General features: G+C 36.1%; 4 protein-coding genes and 2 pseudogenes across 4 annotated transcripts; 3 read left to right on the top strand and 3 right to left on the bottom strand.

Annotated features, from left to right (window-relative positions):
* Positions 1–908: 908 nt before the first annotated feature.
* Positions 909–4,877, top strand: LOC106314065 (xyloglucan endotransglucosylase/hydrolase protein 9). Its single transcript, XM_013752011.1, has 3 exons — positions 909–1,023; positions 4,035–4,263; positions 4,351–4,877. Exons 1-3 carry the CDS (start codon positions 909–911, stop codon positions 4,757–4,759), a joined length of 753 nt encoding a protein of 250 aa, XP_013607465.1. The 3' UTR covers positions 4,760–4,877.
* A 2,012-nt stretch (positions 4,878–6,889) lies between these two features.
* LOC106314066 (F-box protein SKIP19-like) lies at positions 6,890–12,054 on the bottom strand. The gene is made up of 3 exons (XM_013752012.1): positions 11,723–12,054; positions 11,383–11,647; positions 6,890–7,240 (listed from the first exon to the last, which is right to left on the bottom strand). The coding sequence occupies exons 1-3, from the start codon at positions 12,052–12,054 to the stop codon at positions 6,890–6,892; spliced, it is 948 nt and encodes a 315-aa protein (XP_013607466.1).
* Positions 12,055–12,792: 738 nt separating this feature from the next.
* Positions 12,793–15,113, top strand: LOC106314067. The gene is made up of 2 exons (XM_013752014.1): positions 12,793–12,946; positions 14,563–15,113. Exons 1-2 carry the CDS (start codon positions 12,793–12,795, stop codon positions 15,111–15,113), a joined length of 705 nt encoding a protein of 234 aa, XP_013607468.1.
* Positions 15,114–15,585: 472 nt separating this feature from the next.
* On the top strand, positions 15,586–18,664 carry LOC106314068 (annotated as a pseudogene).
* A 260-nt stretch (positions 18,665–18,924) lies between these two features.
* On the bottom strand, positions 18,925–19,968 carry LOC106314069 (annotated as a pseudogene).
* Positions 19,969–23,931: 3,963 nt separating this feature from the next.
* LOC106315452 (frataxin, mitochondrial) lies at positions 23,932–25,154 on the bottom strand. Its single transcript, XM_013753179.1, is given in 6 exon segments — positions 23,932–24,318; positions 24,462–24,556; positions 24,631–24,678; positions 24,773–24,845; positions 24,933–25,021; positions 25,023–25,154. Coding segments are annotated over 6 exon segments (546 nt in total). The 5' UTR covers positions 25,134–25,154; the 3' UTR covers positions 23,932–24,188.
* Between the last annotated feature and the right edge of the window lie 5 nt (positions 25,155–25,159).

The raw sequence follows: 25,159 nt of genomic DNA on the forward strand, positions 1-25,159 counted from the left end.
TAAGAAGTTTCTTTTGGTCCAACACAACTGATATGAACAGGTTTGGACACAGCTTTTGATGAGTCCTTATTGTCTCTCGTCTTCAAATATTTTCTTGGGCTGGCCTCTTGGAATACAATCATGTAAACTTTCCTTATCAGTGTTATCAAAATCAAGAAAGTAAATCTTTATTTATTTTAGCTAAACACTAATGACTTTCCTAAAATTGAGGAAGCTATAAGAAAGAGCCTGTGAATTGCCTTGTTCCGAAACTTGTATTAATCCAAATGAGTGGATTATTGCGTTAGTTTGGAAACCAGGAAGCTGTTAGATGCTTGTATTAATCCAAAAAGTGGATTTACTTAATTACTTAATTATGGTTATTATTTTCATTGAGCTATTTTGTTGGTTTTGTGTTTAGAATCCTTGAAAGGGTAAAAGCACAGTTATTGGATGGTTTCTCTATCTAATTCTCTAACAAATATTATATTAATATTTAAATATAATTACTTTTACATTATTAAATTTAAATGATAAAATGAAATTCTACCAATTAGTAACTATGAGTTTGAACTTTTTTAGTTAACAAAATTTGTTGAAGAAATAAACAAAATCATACTATAACAAAAGAAATATAACAAAATTTGGGCAACTGAATAATAATGAAACTATTGATCATGCACCAACACCCTCCTCTTCTTCAAACGACAGGCCAAATGCACGTCTTCTATTTTTTGATATAAGTTTCACTGTATATCTAGTCTTGAAAGCATGAGAAATCTCGATTAAAATCAAGTTGTTTGATTCCAGCATATGTTCTTCTGTTAGTTGAATTGATTCTATCTTGGTTAGGTTTGATTGATAGGTTTTACAAATGGTGCTTTGTGACAAATATCAAGAGGCAGAAATGATCATCTATTTGTTCAGTGATGAAGAAGACAAAGAAGGCTGATAGAGAATTGAAGAAAGCTAATGGTGCTTATAAAGATGCTAACACTAAATTGGTATTGGTCAATTCTAGCCAACAAGCTTATGATATTGAACGTGAAATGAAGTTGAATGAGTTTGCTCTGGATTTGCGATGGACTCTCTCCTTTCTATGATGGATGAGTTAGATTTAACTACTCTTGAATGAGTAGAGAAGGTAGCGGCTGCAGCAGAAGATGATAACACTCAAGAACTACCGGTTTAGTATAAATGATTATTATTAGTAAAAATGATTATAAAATCCTAGAATAGATAGAAAGGCCATCCGATAATGGTGCTTTTAACCTTTAGAGGATTCTAAACACAAAATTAACAAAAGAGCTCAATAAAGGTAATAACCATAATTAAGTTATTAGAAAATTTAGTAAAACTTGGTATGAATAAAATAGTATAACTATGTATAACTATAATCGTACAACATGTATAAATTGGTAAAACTATATTAATATAACCTAGCATAACTTGGTATTAGTTTAACTGTAACACTGTAAAAATTGGTATAACTATATTGGTAAAACAATATAACTAGATAAAACTTTCATGGTTAAATTGTATAACTTCGTTCAATTTGATTGTTATCATTTTATTTTTACAAGAAATGATGAATTCTTTTTCCACAAAATACACTTTAATTATGAAGGATATTATTCACAGACTGGAAATGGTTATGAATGGATTCCAAGTGAATGTTGCTTGTATACTATATCGTTTAAGACATTATCAATGGAAGAGATCACTTATTCGGGGTTAGTGGATAAGATATGCAGGAAGATGGTCAAAAATACATGTACAAAGAGGCTGGATTTAAGTTACATTCTATTGGTAGGGAAACCTATGAAGTAATTAAAGAATCATTACGACAACTCGTGGTGACTGATCAGTTGAAAATGTTTTTATTCGCGATGGAGACGATGTGAGTGTTGGTTTGGATAATATGAAGAGAATGGATAACCTGTGGGTAGTACTACTATTTTTGTTGAGCATCCACGTGTTGTTGAAGAAATTTGACGTGTAATGGAATGGAAAGATGATTTTAGTAAGCTCGGTCAAAAATTTACAAGTAAAGAAGATATTAAAGATTTAGTTGATAGAGCATCACAACGTAACTGTTTTGGTATTATTATTTTGAATTTTGATACGAGTCGATATGTGGTCAAAGGATCGGCTTTTCTCCTTAACAATTAGAGAATAGAAATAATTTAACGATCTCAATACTATCTTGTAAGAGTTCGGTTCAAACACCAAACTCGCCTCTTATTTGTAACCTTTTTTTACTTTAATTTATTTCTAATACATACGAGACAAATTCTGTGTGGTTAATTAATTGTGGGTATTACCTCTTTTGTTAATTGTGAGTCTACTCTGAAGAGTGAGAAAGGAAACGTGACATGTAAGGCATTCATTTACTTTTACGTCACCTCATCATGAGTTACTGACAGAAAGATGTATTGTAGTAATTAGTACCATTGGTGATCATAATGATGCTGAAAAGTATTAAACTTTACATACCTAGTGACATAGTTAAAAACGCATGAGTCTGACTGAGATAAGAGTTGTTGGCTCCATAGTATTAAACAAGCTTCTCGATTCACTTACGCACGCGCGTGATTACGTAAAACCGTAAAAAGCCACTTGCTCGGCAAATGTTCACGAGACAGAACAAAACACAGTGTAATAAGACTATGAGCAATGGGGCTGACCGATTCAACAGTTTAATCTTCACAGTGAGGTTGTTGAATAATATGAAATGCGTACATGAATTAATCGAAGTTGAAAAGTTTCAACTAGTTGAATAAAGTTTGACTCGACCCATTAAATATATGTGTCGAAATATAAGAGGCTGAAACTGATGGAGAGTGCATTTGCACACAAGCCAATTTTTATTATGGAAAGATTTGTTATAAAATAATTTGGAGATTTTTTTCCTCTCAAATTATTGGAGCTTAAATATTATGTAGTAAACAATTTGTATATAAAATAAAATTTATATCAAATTTTATGATTTTTTATGATCTATAAAAAGATATTACTCTCATTTCATTTGGATTCAAATAAAATATATCAATTTTCACTATAACTTTTATTAGGCTTTAATTAGATCTATTTTAGTACTATTTTAAAAAAACTAGTTAAGATATAAATACAAAATCAATAAAGATATATCATTTTAGTTATTTAATTTAATTATAATTGAAACTATTATTAATATGTAACTATTAAATTATAAAAGATAAAAGAATATAAATTATAAATGGTGGGGTAGGGTGTTGAATTTTTTAAAACAAAATTATAGTAGAAATTAAAAAAGAAATGAATGTTGAATAATTATGTGCAAGAGAGATAACATCAAATCTGATGATTAGAGTTATATATTAATATCGTTTTAAACATTTCGGATTAGGAATACGTCAGTGTCTCGTTTTGTCTCGATTCAAGAAACGCCCGTGATTTTCATTTGACAATCTCAATGGAGTCCAAAAACGCTGTCGTTTTCCCTGTCTCTAATGGCGACAGAGAAGGACAACAACTTAGTCCCCGGATGTACACACACACATAAATGTTGCTATTCCAGTTACACCCAACTTGACAATGTTTTAATTTACCAAAGCAAGCTCAAGATATATTTATATTTTTTTTCAAATTCATCAAAAACGACGTCACATCTGCCATATCCATCTAATCCATGTCTGCAACACCAAAAAAAATTGAATTCCCCCATAAAGTTAGGAGAGAGAGAGACCAAAACACTGTGAAACCCAATCAATATCTTTCTTTGATGCATGAATAAAGATTTTAAAATTTAGAGCTTTCTGACTCCTTCCTCCCAAAGAGAGCCAAATGTACAGCTGGATCCAATCCAATGAGCTGTAAAATGGTCCTTTCTTCTTTTTATTTTTCTTCATTATTACACTCAGAATCATTCGTTTCTCTCTCTAAAAAAAGGCAATAAAGTCTCTGTTTTTCACTCATCTCTCTCTAAAAAAGCAATAAAAGTCTCTGTGTTTCTACTGAGAGAGAGAGTGGGGTTTTTTTAGACAGAGAAGCATAAATTCTTGTCCTCTGTGTAGAACAAAGTGGAGCCACACTGAGTGATGCCCTCACAGCAACGGCTTCATTCCCCAAACACAACGAGTTTGACTTCGAGTTCTTAGGCAACACGACGGGCGAGCCTTACATAGTCCAGACAAACGTCTACGTGAACGGAGTTGGAAACAGAGAGCAAAGACTCAACCTTTGGTTCGATCCCACCACTGAGTTCCACACTTACTCTATCCTCTGGAGTAAACGCAGCGTTGTGTAAGTCTTCTTTATTACCAAAGTCTTTCTCTTCTTTTTTTTGTTTAGACCATTTTAATGATTATTATTATTTATTTTTAATTACAGGTTTATGGTAGATGAGACTCCTATTCGTGTCCACAAGAATCTTGAAGACAAAGGCATTCCATTTGCTAAAGACCAAGCGATGGGAGTGTACAGTTCGATCTGGAATGCTGATGATTGGGCGACTCAAGGAGGTCTTGTGAAAACGGATTGGAGTCACGCGCCTTTCATTGCTTCTTACAAAGATTTCAAGATTGATGCTTGCGAGGTTCCGACAACGGCTGATCTAAGCAAGTGTAGTGGAGAAGAGCAGAGATTCTGGTGGGATGAGCCGACTGTGTCTGAGCTGAGTCTTCATCAGAATCATCAGCTTATTTGGGTTAGAGCTAACCATATGATTTATGATTATTGTTTTGATGCGGCGAGGTTTCCTGTTACTCCTCTTGAGTGCCAGCACCATCGTCATTTGTAGTCTAAGGGACAATGTTTGTGTCTTTAACTTTAGTCATGATCAAAGAGAACATGTTGTGGCTCTTTGATGATTCTGTTTTTTATATATAAATAATCAATTATCTTTTGATTTTGTTGAATTTGTAAATAAACATAATCTCATATCACCAATCTTGACACTGAAGTCACTACCAAAGACTACTTCAACTTCCCTAGTTGGATTGTAACATTTCAAAATGTAGGGAGCTTTGAAGCTTAAATTATCTTACACTGGTTTTAGATTACCTTCTTCATCATCGGTCCATGGAGGTTTTCAAAAACTTACTTCACTCTTTATCTCTTGTGATCCAATAAAACCAAACTATCTCTCAGTTTTCTTCATTGATCCAAACTTTCCCTTTTTGGAGAAATTAACACTATGTATTGAGACATATTGAACTTAGGGTAAGTTGCCGTCTTGTCCAAGGTATTTAGAGAGATCTCTGCAGCTTGATAGCTTAGAAGTTTCTGGTTATTAGCTTCAGAGACCTAAGGTCTGAGAGCTTCTTCCACTTATATTCAGAGGAGAGTAGATCATTGGTTTTCTGAGAAAAGCTTTCATTGAAGTGCCTTTGCTTGATCAAGATCTCAATTCTCAGACACAGCTTATTCACTCTCTTGTCTGATCTCTTTAATTCCTATAACCTACAAATGGGAAACCAATCCTTAGAGGTATATACACTTACACATGCTTGCATCTCTTTTTCTTCTCAGCTATCTCTTTGCTTCCCTTATTAATGTTGTGACAGATTTTGTCAAGCAAGAAGGATTAGTAAAGAATCATCTTCTACCGTTTCACAATATGAGATTCTTGGAACTGCAAACACGTTTGGACAAAACACGATGTTCAAGCACCAGAGGATGGTTCTTCACACGTAACAAAATTGTCAGTGCTGGAAGCTGCTCATGAAAATGATATTAGACCTCGAAGGCACAGAGAGACTTCTCTCTTTCCATTTTTTTTTGTCCAATGCTTCTTCTCATTACTAAGCATTGTTTCTAATGTTTTTACTTTAATCTTGTGAGGCTTCTCTAGTGTGTTCAACGTGTCATGTGATCGTGATGGTGCGAGAGCACATGCCCTCCACTATTAATAATAACAGATCATCATCATCCTCTGCTTTCCCTGAAACAATTAATGACTGCTGATTAAAAAAGAGTATCTGGAATTTGAATTTACAGGATAAAGAGTACTAAAACAAACTTGAAGAACCAACCGATGAGGAGGTGAATGATATGCTTGATCTTGCTTTTGGACTCACAGAAGCGTAAACTTTCTCTGTTATCTCTTAAACCAAAAGAAAAGATCTGTATCTCATGTTCCTAGACACAAAAAAATGTTACAGATCACGACTGGGATGCCACGTCATTGCAAGACCGGAGCTTGATGGTGTGCTTTTGGCCATTCCTTCAGCCACAAGCAACTTTGCGGTTGATGGATTTGTTCCAGAACCTCATTAGTTTTTTTCAGAGATTCTCTGATCGTTACCATATAATGGAACCTGGAGCAGTATAGGACCATACCCACGTTTTTTTTTTTTTTTTTTTTGAATATATGTTAAATTTATTCAAAAGAAAATACCATTTTTACATCTAGTGCATCAGTTTATAAAAATCAACACTCAGAAAAAGCTATTTGTTATGAAGAGAAGGTTATCTTGTGGCAAACCACAAAGAAAGCCCTGCTGCAAATTTGAAGTTTCCTTGTTGGCGGAAAGCTAAGCATCGGTTCCGAATCAACCGATCCACCATTTTTGCAAGCCTTGCTGGTGCTGTAGGTATACCCCCATGTCTCCTTTCATTTCTTTCCTTCCACAGAGAATATATTGTTGCTTCCATAGAGATGATTAATGTCTCTTGAAGAATTTTTATGGTTGAGAGAAAGTATTATTGCATGATCTTTGTAGTTTTTTATTGTCTGTTTTTTTTAAAGAGGAATAAGCTTCTTTTCTTTAATGTTGCAGAATAAACTCAAACAATCGCATTCTTGAATTATAACATATAATAAAACAAAAGAGTTTCGCAAATAAAAGACAATGTCTATAACGCGAAGAACCTCAAATAAAAAAAACAATTGAGAAATAACGAAAAGATCTCACCAGCGAACACGAACTTAGATTTGAATGAAACCGAATATATCAATATCATACTGATCGTCGCCATAGTGGTCGAAGGTAGCTGGGAAGTAATGGTCTTCAGGGTAATAAGGGTCATCATCTTCAGGGTAATCAACTTCAGGGTAATAGTCATCAAATGAATTGGCATCATAAAAGAATACATCATATGGATAATCATGAGTCGAGTCATCAGGACGTCTCACAACTTTGATCCTCTCCGAACACCGCTTCTCCAGATCTCCGACAAAGTTAACGTTGAGACACAGACGTAAGTCAAGATGTTCCAGGTTTGGACAATTATCAAGGATGGCGTTTAGACCAATGTCTGATAACATGTTTCCAAAAAGCTGTAGTTGCGAAGTCCAGGCATTGTTTCAGCGATTGCTAGAGCATCATCTTCACTCACGTACCGAGGACGCCTGTAACGCAGTTTAGCTTTAGACCATCTCCAATGTATTTTGCTATTTTCACCTCTAAAACAGAGGAAGGTGAGATATTGGAAGCTCATCTAGATTAACATGATATCAGAGTCCGATCTACGCAGTCCTACCCGATCCACATCGACCCAGCCCAAAGTTGGCCCTCGATCCTGGCCCAAACATTCCGAGATTGACGCTTAAAGAACCATCATCTCGAGGGGGCGTATTAGGGAGAAAGGTCCCACATTGGTAGTTGGAAGGGATCCTTAGTAATATATAAGATATATGGGTCACTACAGTTATCACCAATTGATTTTAGGTTGGAAGCTCATCTACCTTAACAATGTATTCCTCTAAAATAGTAATCTCTAAATGTAGAGTAAAAAATAGAGGAATGCTATTTCTTCTTTTATAAATAAAGGAAAAAAATAGGAAAAAAAATAGAGATCTCTGTTATAGATGAATAAATAGAAGTTGGTTGGAGCAATTTCACCTCTAAATACTATTATAGAGGTGAAAATAGCAATGAGTTAGAGATGATCTTAGAGTCTTCAGTTTAGGACAAGATTGACCAACAACTTTCAAAGACTCAGCTAAAAGTGTGCAGTATGAGACTTCAAGTTCATCAAGCAATGGAAGCTTCACAAGTGCTTCGGTAAGTTCCTCGTTTGTTAATACAAGTCTTTGTTAGTACAAATACTTGTATTAATTTGTATTTTTAAAATATTTTTTATTTAAATGCTATTTATGGAAAGTAATCATTTTGTAGAGAAAAATTGTAGATTTGAGATTTTGATTTAGAAATTAGGATAACAAGAGTTTTTATTGATAGATGGACATCCTTTTAGAATTTTTAATCAAAAATTTGTATTTTAAAAATGATTTTTGTTAAAGCTATTTATGGAAAGTTATCATTTTTATAAAGAAATATTGTAGATTTGAGATTGTGATTTAGAAATTTGGATAATAAGAGTTTTTGTTGATAGATGGGCATCCTTTTAGAATTTTTAATCAAAAATTTGTATTTTTAAAATATTTTTTTTTAAATGCTATTTATGGAACATATCTCCTATTACTGCGGTGAAGAGAAAATTTTTAATCAGAAGGATACTCTTGCAATTGGACAGTCACACAAATTCTTGTGTACATGATCGTTTTCTGATCGAATCCCAGACGGGTTCGTGTCAATGATACCTGTAAGTATTTAGTCATTCTGAATTTTGTTCTTATTTATGATTGATAATTTGATAATATTTATCTTTCTACAGACTAAGAGATTGAAGCTATTGTGTCAGCGAGTTTCAGATCTTAAAAGAGTCATCAACAAAAGTTTATAGTCCGATATAATTATGGTTGACTTTGAAAGAGATAAGGCATTATCTCTTTTGATGCATCAAAGTAGAGAAATCAGATCCTTCAATCATAATGAAAAGTTCAAGAAAGGTAGATTTTCCTTTCTATTCATTCTATATTTGTAGCATTATTAACTCTTTTCTTACATGTTTAGGTGGTTGAATGGTATAAATGAAAATTGCAGAGTTCGAAAGCAAGTATTCAACTCCTAGGAGATTGCACTAATCAGGCTTGTTGTCAGTTGGATGACCCATAACAAGCCTAATTTTAACTCCACAAGCGTCTGCTAAGTCCTTAAACAATATAGATCGCGAACGAGAAGAATTAGTGCAATCTCCTAGAAGTTGAATACTTGTTTTTGAACTGTGCAATTGTCCTTTATACCAACCAACCACCTAAAAATGTAAAAATGAGTTAATATACAAATATATAATGAATAGAAAGGAAAAATCTACATTTTTTGAATTTTCATTATGATTGAAGGATCTGATTTCTCTAGTTTGATGGATTGCATCAAAGGAGATCTCTCTATTTCTTTCAAAGTCAACCATAATTATATATGACTGCAAACCTTTGTCGATGACTCTTGTAAGATCTGAAACTCAAATATTTACAGGTATCGACAAAATTCAGAATGATTAAATATTTACATGTATCGACAAAATTAATGAATGATCAAACCAGTGGACCAAGTAAGCTTCCATAATTAAATAAATATATGTTAGGCCCCAAATTTCATTAACTCATTATTTAATTTTTTTTTGTTTTTGTTTGAATGTAAAAAAGGTATAGAATTTATGATAAATTAACTTTGATTTAAAACTGAAATAGTATTTATAAGTTTTACAAAATCTTATCTATTTGTTTTAAAAAATCTTATAAATTTATACCACTCGGTCGAAACCATGACTCGTTGTCTATTTGGCTATGAGTTGTGACAAAAACTCATCGTTGATATGATTAAATTTTTGAAAACTGGATAGGACCGGCCACTCAAACCATAACTCAAACCGTATTTTGAGTCAAACCAGAAATGATGAAACAAAGAGAAGTGTAGTGGAGAAGAGCAGAGTCTCTGGTGGGATGAGCCAACTGTGTCTGAGTTGAGTCTTCATCAGAATCATCAGCTTATTTGGGTTCGAGCTAACTATATGATATATGATTATTGTTTTGATGCTGCGAGTTTTCATGTTACTCCTCTTGAGTGCCAGCACCATCGCCATTTGTAGTCTTAAGTGCCTTTGTGTTTTAACTTAGTCATGAAGTTGTTGTGATCAAAGAGAATATAGTTGTAGCTCTTTGATGATTCTGTTTTATGTATAAATAATCAATTATCTTTTGATTTTGTCGAATTTGTAATAACCTACAATCTCTCAGTTTTCTTCACTTATCAAAACATTCCCTTTTTAGAGAAATTAACACTATAAATTGAGACATATTGCACTTAGGGTTAGTTGCCGTCTTCTCCAAGATATTACTTTACAGAAATCTTTGCAGCTTGATTGATAGCTTCAGAGGTTTATTGTAATAAGATTCAGAGACTTAAGGTTGAGAGCTGCTTCCACTTATACTCAGAAGAGAGTATATCACTTCTTAAACAAGTTGGTTTTTCTAAGAAAAGCTTTCTTTGAAGTGCCTTTGCTTAATCAATATCTCAATTGTCAGACACGAAAACTTATTCACTCTCTTGTCTGATCTCCTATAAACTACAAATGGGAAACCAATCCTTAGAGGTATATATATACACTTGCACATGCTTGTACATCTCTTTTTCTTCTCAATCTTCTCTTAAGTCCTGAGTCAGACACGCCACTAAACATCAGTAGAGTCTAAAAAATTAAATTCATAGAAACTTAGGCCCTTGTAAAGCACCAGAGGATGGTTCTTCACACGTAACAAAATGTGAGTGCTGGAAGCTGCTCATGAAAATGATGTAGACCTCGAAGGCACAGAGAGACTTCACTGTTTCCATTTTTTTTTTCTAATGTTTTTTCTCATAACTAAGCATTGGTTCTACTGTTTTATTTAATTTTCAGGGCTTGTGAGAGGCTTCTCTAGCGTGTTGGACGTGTCATGTGATCGTAATGGTGAACATATCTCCTCCATTATTCATAATAACAGATCATCATCTGCTTTCTCTGAAACCAGAACTTTATTGTGTTTATAGGACACAGAATACTACAACAAACTTTGCATGTTTTATTTTAAACTTTTGATGGTTGTTTCCTGAAGAGAAAAAGTGTTACATACAAAGCTCATCTTTGCGTTTCTTGTTCTTCTGATTTTTAAACAGAACAAACAGTTATTTTGGACGATTCTAACTTGCAATAGGTTTACTTAACGTTTTAGAATAGTTTCATAACAAGCTGTATAAGATGAAAAGTCCTCAGAAATAATGAAAAGATTTAACTAACGAACACAACAGATAATTTTCAGAATAGTCACCATCACCTGCAAAGTTACTGGTAATAATCAGCATGTGGCATGAAGGGGTCCTCAAATTCAGATGCATCGAATAGATAGATAACGCTCACACTACACGGGTACTCATGAGCCGAGTCATTAGGTCGTCTCAACACTTTGATCCTCTCGGAGCAACGCCTCTCCAGATCTCCGGAAAAGTAAACATTGAAACACTTACGTAGATCAAGATGTTCCAGATGAGGACAATTATCAAGAATGGCTTTTAAACCGGCATCAGTTAAACTGTTTCCAACAAGCTGGAGGAAGCGAAGTCCATGCATTGTTTCAGCGATGGCTAGAGCATCATCATCATTCACGTACCCAGGAGGCCCGAGTCCAAAGTATAGCTTCAGTGTCTTCAGGTTAGGAAGAGACTGCCCTACAACTTTAAGAGACTCTACTGCGCAGTACGAGACATCGAGTTCTTCAAGCAATGGAAGCTTCACAAGTGCTTCTGTAAGTCCCTCAGCTGTTATGGGAGGGACTAATGCAAGTTTAAGACTTCTAAGGTTACTTGACCTGGAAGGAATCGCTTGTTATAAAAGAGACAAAGAGCAATAAGAGAGGGAGAGAGAGAGAGAGAGAGCTATAAACCTGTCGGCGACGTAGTTGAGGAGAGAATCAGTACCGAAATACCAAATGTTAATCTCAACCAAACCTCCTTGGCTACGATCCACTGCGTGACGGCACATGATCTCGGGGTTGAACCGCACGTCTCCTATGCTACCCATGTCTATATTACGCCACGTGGCAGGGTCTTTGCAGACGCGACGCCATGATGTACACACTTTCTGAGCGTTTTCCAATATGTCAACAGCGCAGAGCCTGCTCAGGATAGATGACGTCAATTCAGACGGAAGATCCGCCCAGCTTTTACACTCTCCGTCTTCTTTCATAACTGGAGTCGTCAAAGAGGAAGATGCCATTTTCTTGTCCGATGATCAAACTGTCCCAAGTCCGTTTATTTAAATAAAAAGGGAGTGAAGTAAGTTTCAGGCCTCAAGACTTCTCTTCGAAGACATCACCATCACTAAATGACCATATGGTTCCAAGGAAGAGGGCAACGGCTAAGAAGAAGAGACCGACCATTTTCTCTGCATGGTCAAACTGCCTCTAGTTCATTAAATAAGTACGTGAACCAGTTTCAACTTTCAAGACTTTTCGTTTATAGTATCACTCAAAAAGACAATATTATTAATCGTATTACGTATATATATCTATAAACATAATTTAGGGACATCAAAGAAGACCTCCCAGAACCAAACCAATGTTCTGATTTGACCCTCATTTTGCTTATGTTTTGACAACAATGGAATAAGGACTTGTGGAATCTGTCTAACTCAGAATCTCAGACCTATGAAGTTCAATATTTCTTCAACAATTAACTTAGAAATTGTTGAAATTTAATGGATTGTTAGTGAGAGAAAGAAAAGAGCCTCTCCATCTTTCTGCTGAGACATTGAATGGCGTTGATCAAGATGACTCTTAAGTTCTAGTTTCCTCTATAGAGACTCTCTCCGGAGACAAATGATAAGGTCACAGTTAATGGGATTCTCCATGGCTTCTTCCACGGCCAAAATCTCATTCCATTTAAAGTGTATTAACTGTTACATTTCTGTTGAAATCTTATATACTTATTGACAATAAATAGAGAAAAGTAGCTAATGGCTCACGAGAATGTTGATAGTCGACTTCAACATCTGTGGCCCAATACACTCTTCCCTTTGAATAGTGACTTCAAGATTCCCATCTTTGGAGATAGTGAGAATTCCGGAACCTTCAAGAACAGGAGCTTCACGGTTTGCAACCCAAACAACTGTGAGTGTAAACGGTAAAGCCAGAGTCCTAAGTACCTTTTTCCATCGGAGCTTCCGTTAGGAGTGAAGAAGCCTAGCTCGAATCTCTCACCAGATGAAACAAGAGTGTCTCCATGGCTATCATTGATCAATGCTGAAAAAGGCTTTCATTGAAGTGCCTTTGCTTGATCAAGAACTCAATTCTCAGACACAGTTTATTCACTCTCTTATCTGATCTCTTTTTTCATTGAGGTAGTGTGTATATATATACACTTACACATGCTTGCATCTCGTTTTCTTCTCATCTATCTCTTTGTTTCACTTATTAATGTTGTGACAGATTTTATCAAGCAAGAAGGATTATTAGTAAAGAAGCAATTCACATGTAACAAAATGTCAGTGCTGGAAGCTGTTCATGAAAAATGACATAAGGGCATTGGTTCTATTGGTTCTATTTCTTCTCTCTTCCATTTTTTCCTAATGCTTCTTCTCATTAATAAGCATTGGTTCTATTGTTTTAATTTAACCCGCAGGGGCTTGTGAGGCTTCTCTAGCGTGTTCAACGTGTCATGTGATCGTGAAACCAGGACTTTGCTGATAGAAGAAAGTATTTTGGAATTGTGTTTACAGGATACATAATACTATAACAAACTTGAAGAACCAACAGATGAGGAGAATGATATGCTTGATCTTGCTTTCGGGTATCACATACATACACGTAAACTCTCTCTTACTCTTAACGCAAAAAGAAAAGAAAGTTCATCTTCTTCTTTTTTTTACTTAATGGCATAGGAGTATCTCATATTCTCATGTACCTAGCAAAAAATGTTTCAGATCACGACTGGGATGCCAAGTGATTGCAAGACCAGAGCTTAATGTTGTGCGTTTGGCCGTTCCTTCAGCCACACGGAACTTTGTTGTTAATGAACCTCATTAGTTTTCCCAGAGATTCTCTGATCGCTACCATATAACGAAACATTTGAACATGAAGCAGTGTACATGATCATAGAGATGGTTAAGGTTTTATTTAAGAATTTTATTGGTTGTTTCCTGAAGAATAAACAGTGTTACTATATAACTCATCTTTGCGTATCTTATTATTCTGATTTTTTTAAAACATAACAATCTCGAAACAGTTATTTTGAACGATTCTAGCTTGCAAAAGGGTTTTATTTAATGTTGCAGAAAAGATTCATAATCAATTATCATAGAAAAAAAGAGTGTTGCAAGAACAAAAGATGCATTACATAGACAATAAAAAAGTAATCAGAAACAAACGAAGACAATTCATCTAGAAACACAGATTTCATGATAGGTCAGGTTTTAACCCTATTATCTAACTGCAAGTGCACAGTGAAGTACACAGTAGTGATACGGGATCAAATTTACAAGGACCGATGACCACACATAGAGTAGCAGACAAGTTACTAGCTAAAGCGATAAAATAAATTTGTTTGTTTGGTTTTCAGTTTCTTAATTCAAATAAGCAAGAGCAAGCGAGCAAACGACAATTAAGTGCAACATCCAAGTTATGGCGCTTGAGAATTTCTACAATGGTAACCATGGACTTGTTATTTTTTTTATATATTCCTTTATGCCAAGTTGTATATGATTTATAGTGACTTGGTTTCTCTACAGCGCATAAGTACCCGAGTGAAGAAATGAAGGCTAAGATAACAGAGGAAATAGGGTTAACCGAGAAGCAAGTTTCTGGCTGGTTCTGCCATAGAAGGTTAAAGGACAAACGGTCTGTAAAAGAAGATGGGAACAACATAGGTAGCCAAGATCGGTCAAGCGTTGTTCTTCAAGATCGTGGGAGCGTACTTCGACATGGCTCAAGCGGTAGCACTAAGCAAACAGATCATTGGAACCAGAAGCCAAGGAAAGTTGAAAGTCAAAGGCTTTATGATGATGGTGAAGTTAACACATCTTCGGAACGTCGCTCATCATTACACAAGAGCCTTGTCTCTAGCAGAGATGTGGAAAGCTCGAGGTATGTTGCGCATAATGAGCATCCTCAGGCTATGAGAAACTATTGGTTTAGCAAGCCTTCTGAATACTTGAAAGTGAAGGAAGGTATTGAGAACATTGCTATTACTGCAGTGAAGAGACAGTTAGGAAGACAGTATCGAGAGGATGGTCGACCACTAGCGGTTGAGTTCGATCCTCTTCCTCCTGGTGCGTTTTGAGCCTCAGACTAATGTTATTATTGTTCAAGGTGAATTGTGACTAAAAATGTCTCAGCTTTTATTGAGTTAGTGGTTTATTGTCCGATATAATTATGGTTGACTTTTAAAGAGATAAGGCACTATCTCTTTTGATACAATCCATCAAAGTAGAGAAATCAGATCCTTCAATCATAATAAAAAGTTCATGAAATGTAGATTTTCCTTTCTATTCATTATATATTTGTATCATTATTAACTCTTTTCTTACATGTTTAGGTGGTGAATGGTATAAATGACAATTGCAAAGTTTGAAAACAAGTATTCAACTCCTAGGAGATTGCACTTATTTTTCCCGAGTGCGATCTATAATGTTTAAGGTATCAGAAGACGCTTGTGGAGTTAAAATTATGCTTGTTGTGGGTCATCCAACTGACAAGAAATCACTGGATTTGATGTTTTAATGAACAATGTGGAGATGCATGTTGATTTACAGATGAATCCTGGCCAGCTTGAACCGGTAATCAACTGGCCTGATTCATCTTTAAATCAACATGCATCTCCACATTCATTGTTCATTAAAACAACAACCCACATCGAATCCAATGATTTCTTGTCAGTTGGATGACCCACAACAACTCTGCTTTTAATTCCACAAGCGTCTACTAAGTCCATAAACATTATAGATCGCGAACGAGAAGAATCAGTGCAATCTCCTAGGAGTTGAATACTTGCTTTTGAACTGTGCAATTGTCCTTTATACCAATCAACCACCTAAAAATGTAAAAATGAGTTAATAATGATACAAATATATAATGAGTAGAAAGGAAAAATCTACATTTTTAAAATTTTCATTATGATTGAAGGATCTGATTTCTCTACTTTGATGGATTGCATCAAAGGATAGCGCACTATTTCTTTCAAGGTCAACCATAATTATATTTACAAGTATTGACCCGAAGAATCCCCTCACCCTCCCCCCCCCAAAAAAAATAAATAAATAAAAATATGTTTTTTAACGTTGGATATATTATGCTATTACAAACTATGAGAAATATCACAGACAATTCTACAGCCGACAATTCTACATGTCTTATGAAGATTCACGCCAAATTTCATTAACTCATTATTTAAATTGTTTTCTTGTTTTTGTTTGAATGTAAAAATGATATAGAACTTATAATAAATTAACTTTTATTTAAAACTGAAATAGTATTTATAAGTTTTACAAAATCTTATCTATTTGTTTTAAAAAATCATAAATTTATACCAGTCGGAACCATGACTCGTTGTCTATTTGGCTATGAGTTGTGACAATCTCATCGTTTATATGATTAAGTTTTTGAAAACTGGATAGGATCGGCCACTCGAACCATAACTCAAACCGTATACCGGAAAATGATGAAACAAAGAGTTATTGAACCAAATACCACAAAAAAATCATGTATATTATATCTAAAATATTTCAACTGAAAAAAATTAATAGATATTTAATACCTAAAATACTATATTCTGTATATTTTTATATTTAATTTTGCTAAGATCCAGCAATGGGAAGTGTACAGTTTGATATGGAAGGCAGATGATTGGGCAACACAAGGAGGTCTTGTGAAAACGGATTGGAGTCACGCTCCTTTCATTGCTTCTTACAAAGATTTCAAGATTGATGCTTGCGAGGTTCCGACAACAACTGATCTAAGCAAGTGTAGTGGAGAAGACCAGAGATTCTAGCTAGTGGGATGAGCAGACTGTGTCTGAGCTAAGCCTTCATCAGAATCATCAGCTTATTTGGGTTAGATCTAACCACATGATTTATGATTATTGTTTTGATGCTGCGAGGTTTCCTATTACTCCTCTTGAGTGCCAGCACCATCGCTATTTGTAGTCTTTAAAGCCAATCTCTTGTGTGTGTTTTAACTTAGTCAAGTTCCTGTCAAGAGCATGTTGGTTCTTTGATGATTCTATTTTATGTATAAATAATCAATTATCTATTGATTTTGTTGAAATAAAAAATAACCAACAAATTAGCTATTGACATTTGAATTCACTAATAATTTCAAAAGGGCCTTGAAGCTTAAATCAAACTTATATCTCAGATTTCTTCGCAGATCCAAACTTCCCTCATCTAGAAAATTGCTTCAGACTCAAGGCACTTAATATTATTAGTTGCCGTCTTCTTCAAGAAGTTACTATAAAGAACTCTTTAGAGCTTGATGGGTTAGAGGTTTCTGGTAAAAGGCTTCAGAGACTTAAAGGTTGTGAGTTGCTTCCATTCATACTCAGAAGAGAGTGTTGTGAAGATTAACACACCGAATCTCAGAAGCACAGTCACCACTACTAGTGTTCATTTATTGGACAAGTTACTTTGTCTGAGAAAAGCTTTTGCTTCATCAAGATATCAATTTTCAGACACAGAGCTTACTCTATTTTTCTCAGTTACCTCTTTGCTTCACTGTCTTGATAATATTGTGAAATTTTGTCAAGTAAGAAGAGATTAGTAAAGAATCTTTCTTGAACAACCTGAAGATTGTGGAGATTCATGGATTGATAGAGTGAAAAAAAAGAAGAAATGAGCCTCACCATCTTTCTGCTGAGACGTGGAAGGTGTTGATTAAGATGACTCTAAGATCTAGTTTCTTCTGCAGAGACTCTCTCCGGAGACAAATGGTAAGGTCATTGTTAATAATTTGAGAAGGGTGGTGAAGAAACTGAAAAGTAAGTTTTGAATGTTGTTCACATAGAAAACGTATTCCTTCAGTGTGATACTAGTACTTGTTGACATTTTGGTATTAGGTTTTCAGGATAACCATTGTCTTTGTTGATAAAGACGGAGAGGGGATTCTTGTTAAACTCCCTATTGGGATGTCAGTGCTAGAAGCTGCTCATGAAAATGATATTGACCTCGAAGGCATTACAAAGCATTGGTTCAAATGTTTTACTTTAATCTCCAGGGGCTTGTGAGGCTTCTCTAGCTTGTTCAACCTGTCGTGATCGTGATGGGGAACGTATCTACTCCGTTATTATAAATAACAGATCATCCTCTGTTTTTCCTGAAACCAGGATTTTGCCAATAGAAAAATGTATCTGAAATTGTATTTACAGGATATAGAGTAGTACGAGAACAAACTTGAAGAACCAACAGATGAGGAGAATGACATGCTTGATCTTGCTTTCGGCCTCACACAAACGTAAGCTCTCTTTCTTATCTTTTAAACCCAAAAAAAAAAAAAAAAACCATCTGTTTTTACATAATGGCATAGTATAGTATATATCTCATGTTCCTAGCAAAAACATTTTTAGATCACGACTGGGATGCCAAGTGATTGCAAGACCAGAGCTTGATGGTGTGCGTTTTGCCCTTCCTTCAGCCACACTGAACTTTTGCGGTTGATGGATTTGTTCCTAAACCTTATAAGTTTAGGAGAGACGACGCTCTGATTGTTACGGTATCACTTGAAAAAGGTGATCTGTGTCTGTCTTTAAGGATTTTTTTAGTTGAGAAAATGTATTATTGCATGATCTTTGCTTTCATCTTTACGTTTATTTATTCTGTTTTTAATCAGAACAAGCATTAAATAAAATATTTGTAAACTTCTGACTGGCAAAAGGCTCGTCTTCTTTAATGTTGCTGATTAAACTCACAAACTTGTGTTACAAAAAAAAAAAAAAACTCACAAACTTTAACTCAAAAGGTAGATGAAACAATGACATTCTCGAGTTATAAAATACAATAGAAAAGGGCTTCGCAAAAGAAAAATACATATGACTATGACGCGAAGGAAAATCTTCAGAAAACACGAGAAATAATGAAAAGATCTCACCAGCGAACACGAGTTTAGAGATGCATGTAACTGAATCCACCATCCAGGAAGGGGCCATCGTCAATATCATACGGATCGTAGTCAAAATGGTCACTGGGAACTTCGAAGTAATCGTCTTCAGGGTAATAGTCTTCAGATGCATCCGTATCATAAAAAGATATTTCATATGGATAATCATGAAAGGAGTCCTCAGGACGTCTTAGAACTTTGATCCTCTCAGAACATTGCTTCTCCAGATCTCCGGCAAATTTAATGTTAAAACACAGACGTAAATCAAGATGTTCCAGGTTAGGACAATTATCAAGAATGGCGCTTACACCAATGTCTGATAATAGGTCTCCAACGAGCTGGAGGAATTGAAGTCCAGGCATTGTTTCAGCTATAGCTAGAGCAAAATCATCATACACGAACCGAGGACGCATGAATGCCTCGCAGTATAGCTTAAGTGTCTTCAGATTAGGACAAGACTGACCTACAACTTTCAGAAAATCTACCATCAGTCTGCAGCGTGGGACTTCAAGTTCTTCAAGCGATGGAAAGCTTCACAAGTGCTTCAATAATTCCATCAGTTGTTACTGAGGAACACACTCCAAGTCTAAGTCTTCTCAGACTACTTGAACTGCAAGTAATAGGGTATTATATAAAAAAAGGTCTTATAGTTCAAAAACTGACGCAGAGAGAGAGAGAGAGAGAGAGAGAGAGAGAGGGAGAGATAACCTGTCGGCAATGTAGTTGAGGAGAGAATCAGTACCGATATACCAAATGTCAATCTCAACCAAACCTCCCTGGCTACGATCCACTGCGTGACGGCACATTGCCACGTATTTCAAGTCGTACACCAAGTCTCCTATGTCACGCGGTATGACAATCTTGCGCCACATGGCAGGGTCTTTACAGACGCGATGCCATGACGTACACACTTTCTGAGCGTTTTCCAATATGTCAATGGTGTCGAGCCTGCTCAGGATCGATAACGTCAGTTCAGACGGAAGATCAGCCCAGTTTATACACTCTCCATCTTCTTTCATCACCCGAGTCGTCATTGAGGAAGAGGCCATATTTTTGTCTGATGATCAAACTGTCTCAAGTCCATCTATTTAAATAAAGGGGGTGAAGTAAGTTTCAAGTCTCAAGACTTCTCGTAGACTTCACCATCGCTTAATGACCATATGGTCCCAAGGAATAGGGCAACGGCCAAGAGGAAGAGCCCATTTTCTCTGAATGGTCAAACTGCCTCAGGTTCATTAAATAAGTGTGTGTGAAGCAGCACTTTCAACTTTGAATACTTTTTGTATTATATCACCCAAAAAAAAACAAGAGAAATTGCAGTGTATATACAAGCATAACCCACATATTTGCGGCGATGGATTTTCGGAGTTAAGGGCGACGTGTTTTTTTTTTAATGACAATACTACCCCTACACACATTAGCTCGATACCTACGAGAGCTTTCCATCATTACGCGTGAGGCAAGAGTAATATTATCACTACAATCGATACAGTTCGAATTTACTACATACATTTCTCTCCTCTACCTTTGTTTTCTCCGCAACACAACACAACTCACCTCTTTCATCCAAATTCCTCCAAAATCAGAAATATGGTATCATAAAACTTCCGACTATCTCGTTCCGGTTTCAGTTTCAGACCCTCGTTCCGGTTTCAGTTTCACACCTCTCGTTGCCGTCTCAGTCCCCGACATCTCCTTTCCGTTCCCCTGTCTGATGAAGAATCACCAGCGTAATCATCGGTTCAATCTCGGCGATAAACCCCTCACCGACGAATCCACAGTTATCAGAGTTTGTTAAATCGACATAGCTATTGTTAGCAAATAACTGTTTATATATATTGTTAACCGGCTAAACAAACGAATGTTATCCGGCTAAACTAACAAATATATTACATAAAAAGATTTGATTTGAATACGTTAAAATATATTTGTTAGCTGGCTAAACAAACAAATGTTAGCCGGCTAAACTAACAAATACGTAAACATATATATGTTAGCCGGCTAAACTAACAAATATACTGCATGAAAATATTTGATTCAAATACATAAAAATACATTTGTTAGCCGGCTAAACTAACTAACGTTAATGAATGTTAGCTAGCTAAACTAACAAAAGTGTAAACATTAATAATTCATGTTAGCTAGCTAATTATTATATTATCTTTGTTCGATGAAACGGTCTCTATGGGGACTAAGGTCTTCTTGTTGCGCCGTCCCTGTGAAGATTCTTGTGTCGACGAGCTTGTGCGCGGTGCTGTAGGATGCGTGTGACGGCAAGGCAGCATCTGAACTTGGCGGAGGAAGTTTGAGAGTCGGGTCTCTTGTAGATTCCGGCGGTCGGGGCGCGAGGCAACTCTAGGGATGGCTCTTTCGGTGAAGACTAATCCTGGATGGATCGATGTACGGTTTCAAACACACCGGCTGCCGAGAAGCTGCGAGGTCATCGGATCCAATACCCATTTGCGTTCGTCGGAGCTGAGGCAATAGCTCCTTAACTTTTTCCCGGGCTCTAATCTCCTCTCTTTAGATTTTGATCAAGATTTTGTTGTGTTTATGCTTGTTCATTTTTGTTGAATCCGGTTGTCTAGAGTTCCGACATTTCTTCGATATTTTGGTTCCGAGCAGATTCTATTTTTCGTGACTTTCGTTGCAAAGAAGTTGTTTCACGCTAAGGTGAACCTTACATCCCTGATTTTCAAGCTTGCGTTGGATCGATCATTACGCGTGTATATATATATATATACTTTACAATATAATTGGTTTTTATATTAATTTAGACTAGCTAGTTAGAGTAAGGGGCAAATGGTAAAATAATCCAGAGAGAGAAAACTGACAACCATGTTTTTTTGTGTTTTTCCATTCTTGCAAATTTTGCACTTATTGTATATTTTCCTTGCAAATCGCTCAAAATACAATATATTCATGGTATAATCTCTTAAGAGGAAAAATCGTGTGTAAGGAATTATGTCCTTTTGTTAAATTAATGTATTTCTTATTAATATATATAAAACTCTTTTTTTTTGGTTCACCATATAAAACTCTTTTCTATATCATATCGTGCATATAGTGTTAGTGGAACTTTGAGTTGTATGCTATTTTCTCTACCTCCCATTTTGTGATTGGTTACTATTTGTTTCCATATGGTCCATCAAATCGCATAGGCTATATTTAAAAATCCCAACACCATACCTATATGTGTATGTAGAGATGTCAAACGGGTTAATCCGTCCCGTCCCGTTGTTAGAATGAAAAAATTATTGAGAGTTTATTTTTGGGAAATGAAGAACATGAAGAACATAGAGAGAGAAAGTAGATCTCAAAATGTAAGAGAGAGAAGGAGATAATAGTTTCTTTGATTTAATTGTTGATCTGGGTACAAGTATTTAAATGCAAGTTACCTCAGTACACAATATAATAAAATATTCATTGTTTTAAAATATCTTCAACAGTCTTCTTCTCTCTTCTTCTTCTCTTCAATAAAATTCGAGCTTATAAAAACCTTATAAAGCCTTATAAAACCTTATAAAGTCTTATAAAAGCTTTATAAAACCTTATAAGTCTCTAGCATAATTCTCAAGTCTGACATTTTACTTCTCAAGTCTGGCAGCTTAATTCTCAAGTCTGGCAGGCTTACTTCTCAAGTCTGGCAGGCTTACTTCTCAAGTCTGGCAGCTTACTTCTGCTTCATGTCAACACCCGTCTCGTACCGCAGCGGGCTCATCTCCTTGCGAGTCAGGGCGGGTCAAGTCCGCGCGGGCTGCAGTCTTCTAAAGGTCGTCTCAAGCCCGTACCGCCAAATGCACACTCCTTTGCGGGTTCATGAAGGAGATATCAGTGACATGAGAGGTCTATGAGTCCCAATTGTGGATGAATGAACTCACAGACTTTAGTGCTTGCTGCCTTGGTGAAGGCTTACTTCTCAAGTCTGGCAGCTTACTTCTGCTTCATGTCAACACCCGTCTCGTACCGCAGCGGGCTCATCTCCTTGCGAGTCAGGGCGGGTCAAGTCCGCGCGGGCTGCAGTCTTCTAAAGGTCGTCTCAAGCCCGTACCGCCAAATGCACACTCCTTTGCGGGCTGTCCCGCGGGACAGAGAGAGAGGAGAGGGGGGGGAGTGAATGGGGAGAGAGAGAGAGCATAGAGAGAGAGAGAGAGCGCTGGGGAGAGAGGGTGCAGGGGAGGGAGAGCGCGGGGAGAGGGAGAGAGCGGGGAGAGAGAGAATGCGGAGAGAGAGAGAAAGTGTGGGGAGAAAGAGAGAGAGAATGCTGAGAGAGAGAAAGTGTGGGGAGAGAGAGAGAGGGCTTTCCAATATATCAATCATATACAATTTTATATTGTCTCTAAAATAGATGGAATTTTTTTAAAAAAAATAGCGGGCGGGAGAGAGCGGAGGAGATAGGGGGTTTTTCCAATATATCAATCATATACAATATAAAATTGTCTCAAAAAAAAGATTGAAAAATAATTTAAAAATAGCGGGCATGGAGAGAGCGAGAGAGAGCAGAGATATCGGGCTTTATCAATATATCAATCATATAGGATATAAAATTGTCTCCAAAAAGATTGAAAAGAAATTTTTTTTAAAAAGTGGGCGGGGAGAGGGGAGAAAAAGAACGGGTTCTTCCAATATATAAAATTATCTCCAAAAAAGATTGAAAAAATTAAAAATTAGAATAAAGAAAATAAATAAATAAAGAAGTAGAGATAAATGTGAAAACAAAACAAACATATTACCTACCAATGAAAATTGAAGGCAAAGTAACATTGGTTCAGCGGCAAGATATCATAACTCTACACACACGGGCCGTGGAAATTAGTTAAGACATCAAAGACTTGGTCGAAGAAGGATGAAAGAATCACACATAAACTACTTTTGTTTGAGCGTAGTTTATTGTAGACGCCAAAAAGGACTCGAGTCACAAAACACAAGGACACTTATTGAAACTTGGAGCACCTAAAATTTTCTAAAGATTTCACATGGCTTTAAGGCCTGAGACTTTCATTGACTCTGCGTAAAGGCAGCTACAGCTTCTGATTAAACAAAGAGAGTTTTAACAGAGAAGAATTGTGTAACAGTGTCACCGTGAGAACATTACATTAGTGATAAATAGTACAATAAAAAACATCAATCAGGTTTTCGCACTGAAACAATCTTTTCATGTCCCTAGTTTGTTTGTTCATCTGGATGTTTCATAGTAGACATAGCTTGAAAGGGCAGAGCAGTTCCAAGTTCCTAGATAAACTCAAAACTATTGTTTTAAGGCTTTTTCTTATGAGAGTTGAATTGGTTCGCCACATAGATTCTCCAACTCTTCTTCCAACAGTTCATGCAACTTTGCTTCTGTTCGCCGATAAACCCATGCATTAGCATCCCTGTCCCAGTCGAATCTAGACGGACCACTGTGTGCCAAAACAATAGAATCAAGATGACATCAATGTGAATCCAAGATGTGGAAGCTCAAAGTCAAATACATCGACGATACGCACTTCCTTTCTCCATAAATTAGCAGAACATGATGATCTAGATAAGAAAGAATCTACACCTGACAGGTGAAGACATCCAGATTTGTCGATTAGGAGTTTGTTTATTGAGTACATATGTGCCTAAAGATCCAAGTTTTAGTGTGAGAACTTCATTCTGTTTGGACACAACAACAAATTGATTGACTTTATAATAAGCACATAAATGCGATAAAATAGTTTGTCTTTTACCCCATAATCAATGTCGAAACCATCAATCTGGACATTATCACCATAATCCTGAACATGAACCAATGTTGTTAACAGCAAAGACATTGTAAGTAGGAGACTATTGCAATCTAAAGCTAAGTCAAAGTCTTTAGCTTTTACATACCTCAATCTTCTCAAGAAGGTTATTTATAGTGACATTGGCTAATCTGTGGAACTCATCCTCCTGCAATACCGAACTGTTTTCCTCTTTTACATTTTTATGAAACTCACGAACTCAAAACAGTAAAAAGATTTAAAGGGAAAGAGATTAGGAAGTAAGTCACCTGTAATCGATAGGAGCAGGACCTTGAGAAGAGAAGCTTCTGATAATAATAGAAGAATCATGGCGGATACGAGATTCAAATGGCTCCGTTAGTTTTGTGAGCCAAACAGCTTAAAGCCCTTGGGACATTGCTACGGAGAAGGGGTGGAGGAAGCTTGAGAGACCTCTGTAATCTCCGGAGGAACCTTGAAGCTGTAGCCATGGCGGTTTGAGAAAACTACTCGTCGC

The sequence above is a fragment of the Brassica oleracea genome, chromosome C9, assembly GCF_000695525.1.
Source record: "Brassica oleracea var. oleracea cultivar TO1000 chromosome C9, BOL, whole genome shotgun sequence".
Classification (NCBI taxonomy): Eukaryota; Viridiplantae; Streptophyta; class Magnoliopsida; order Brassicales; family Brassicaceae; genus Brassica; species Brassica oleracea.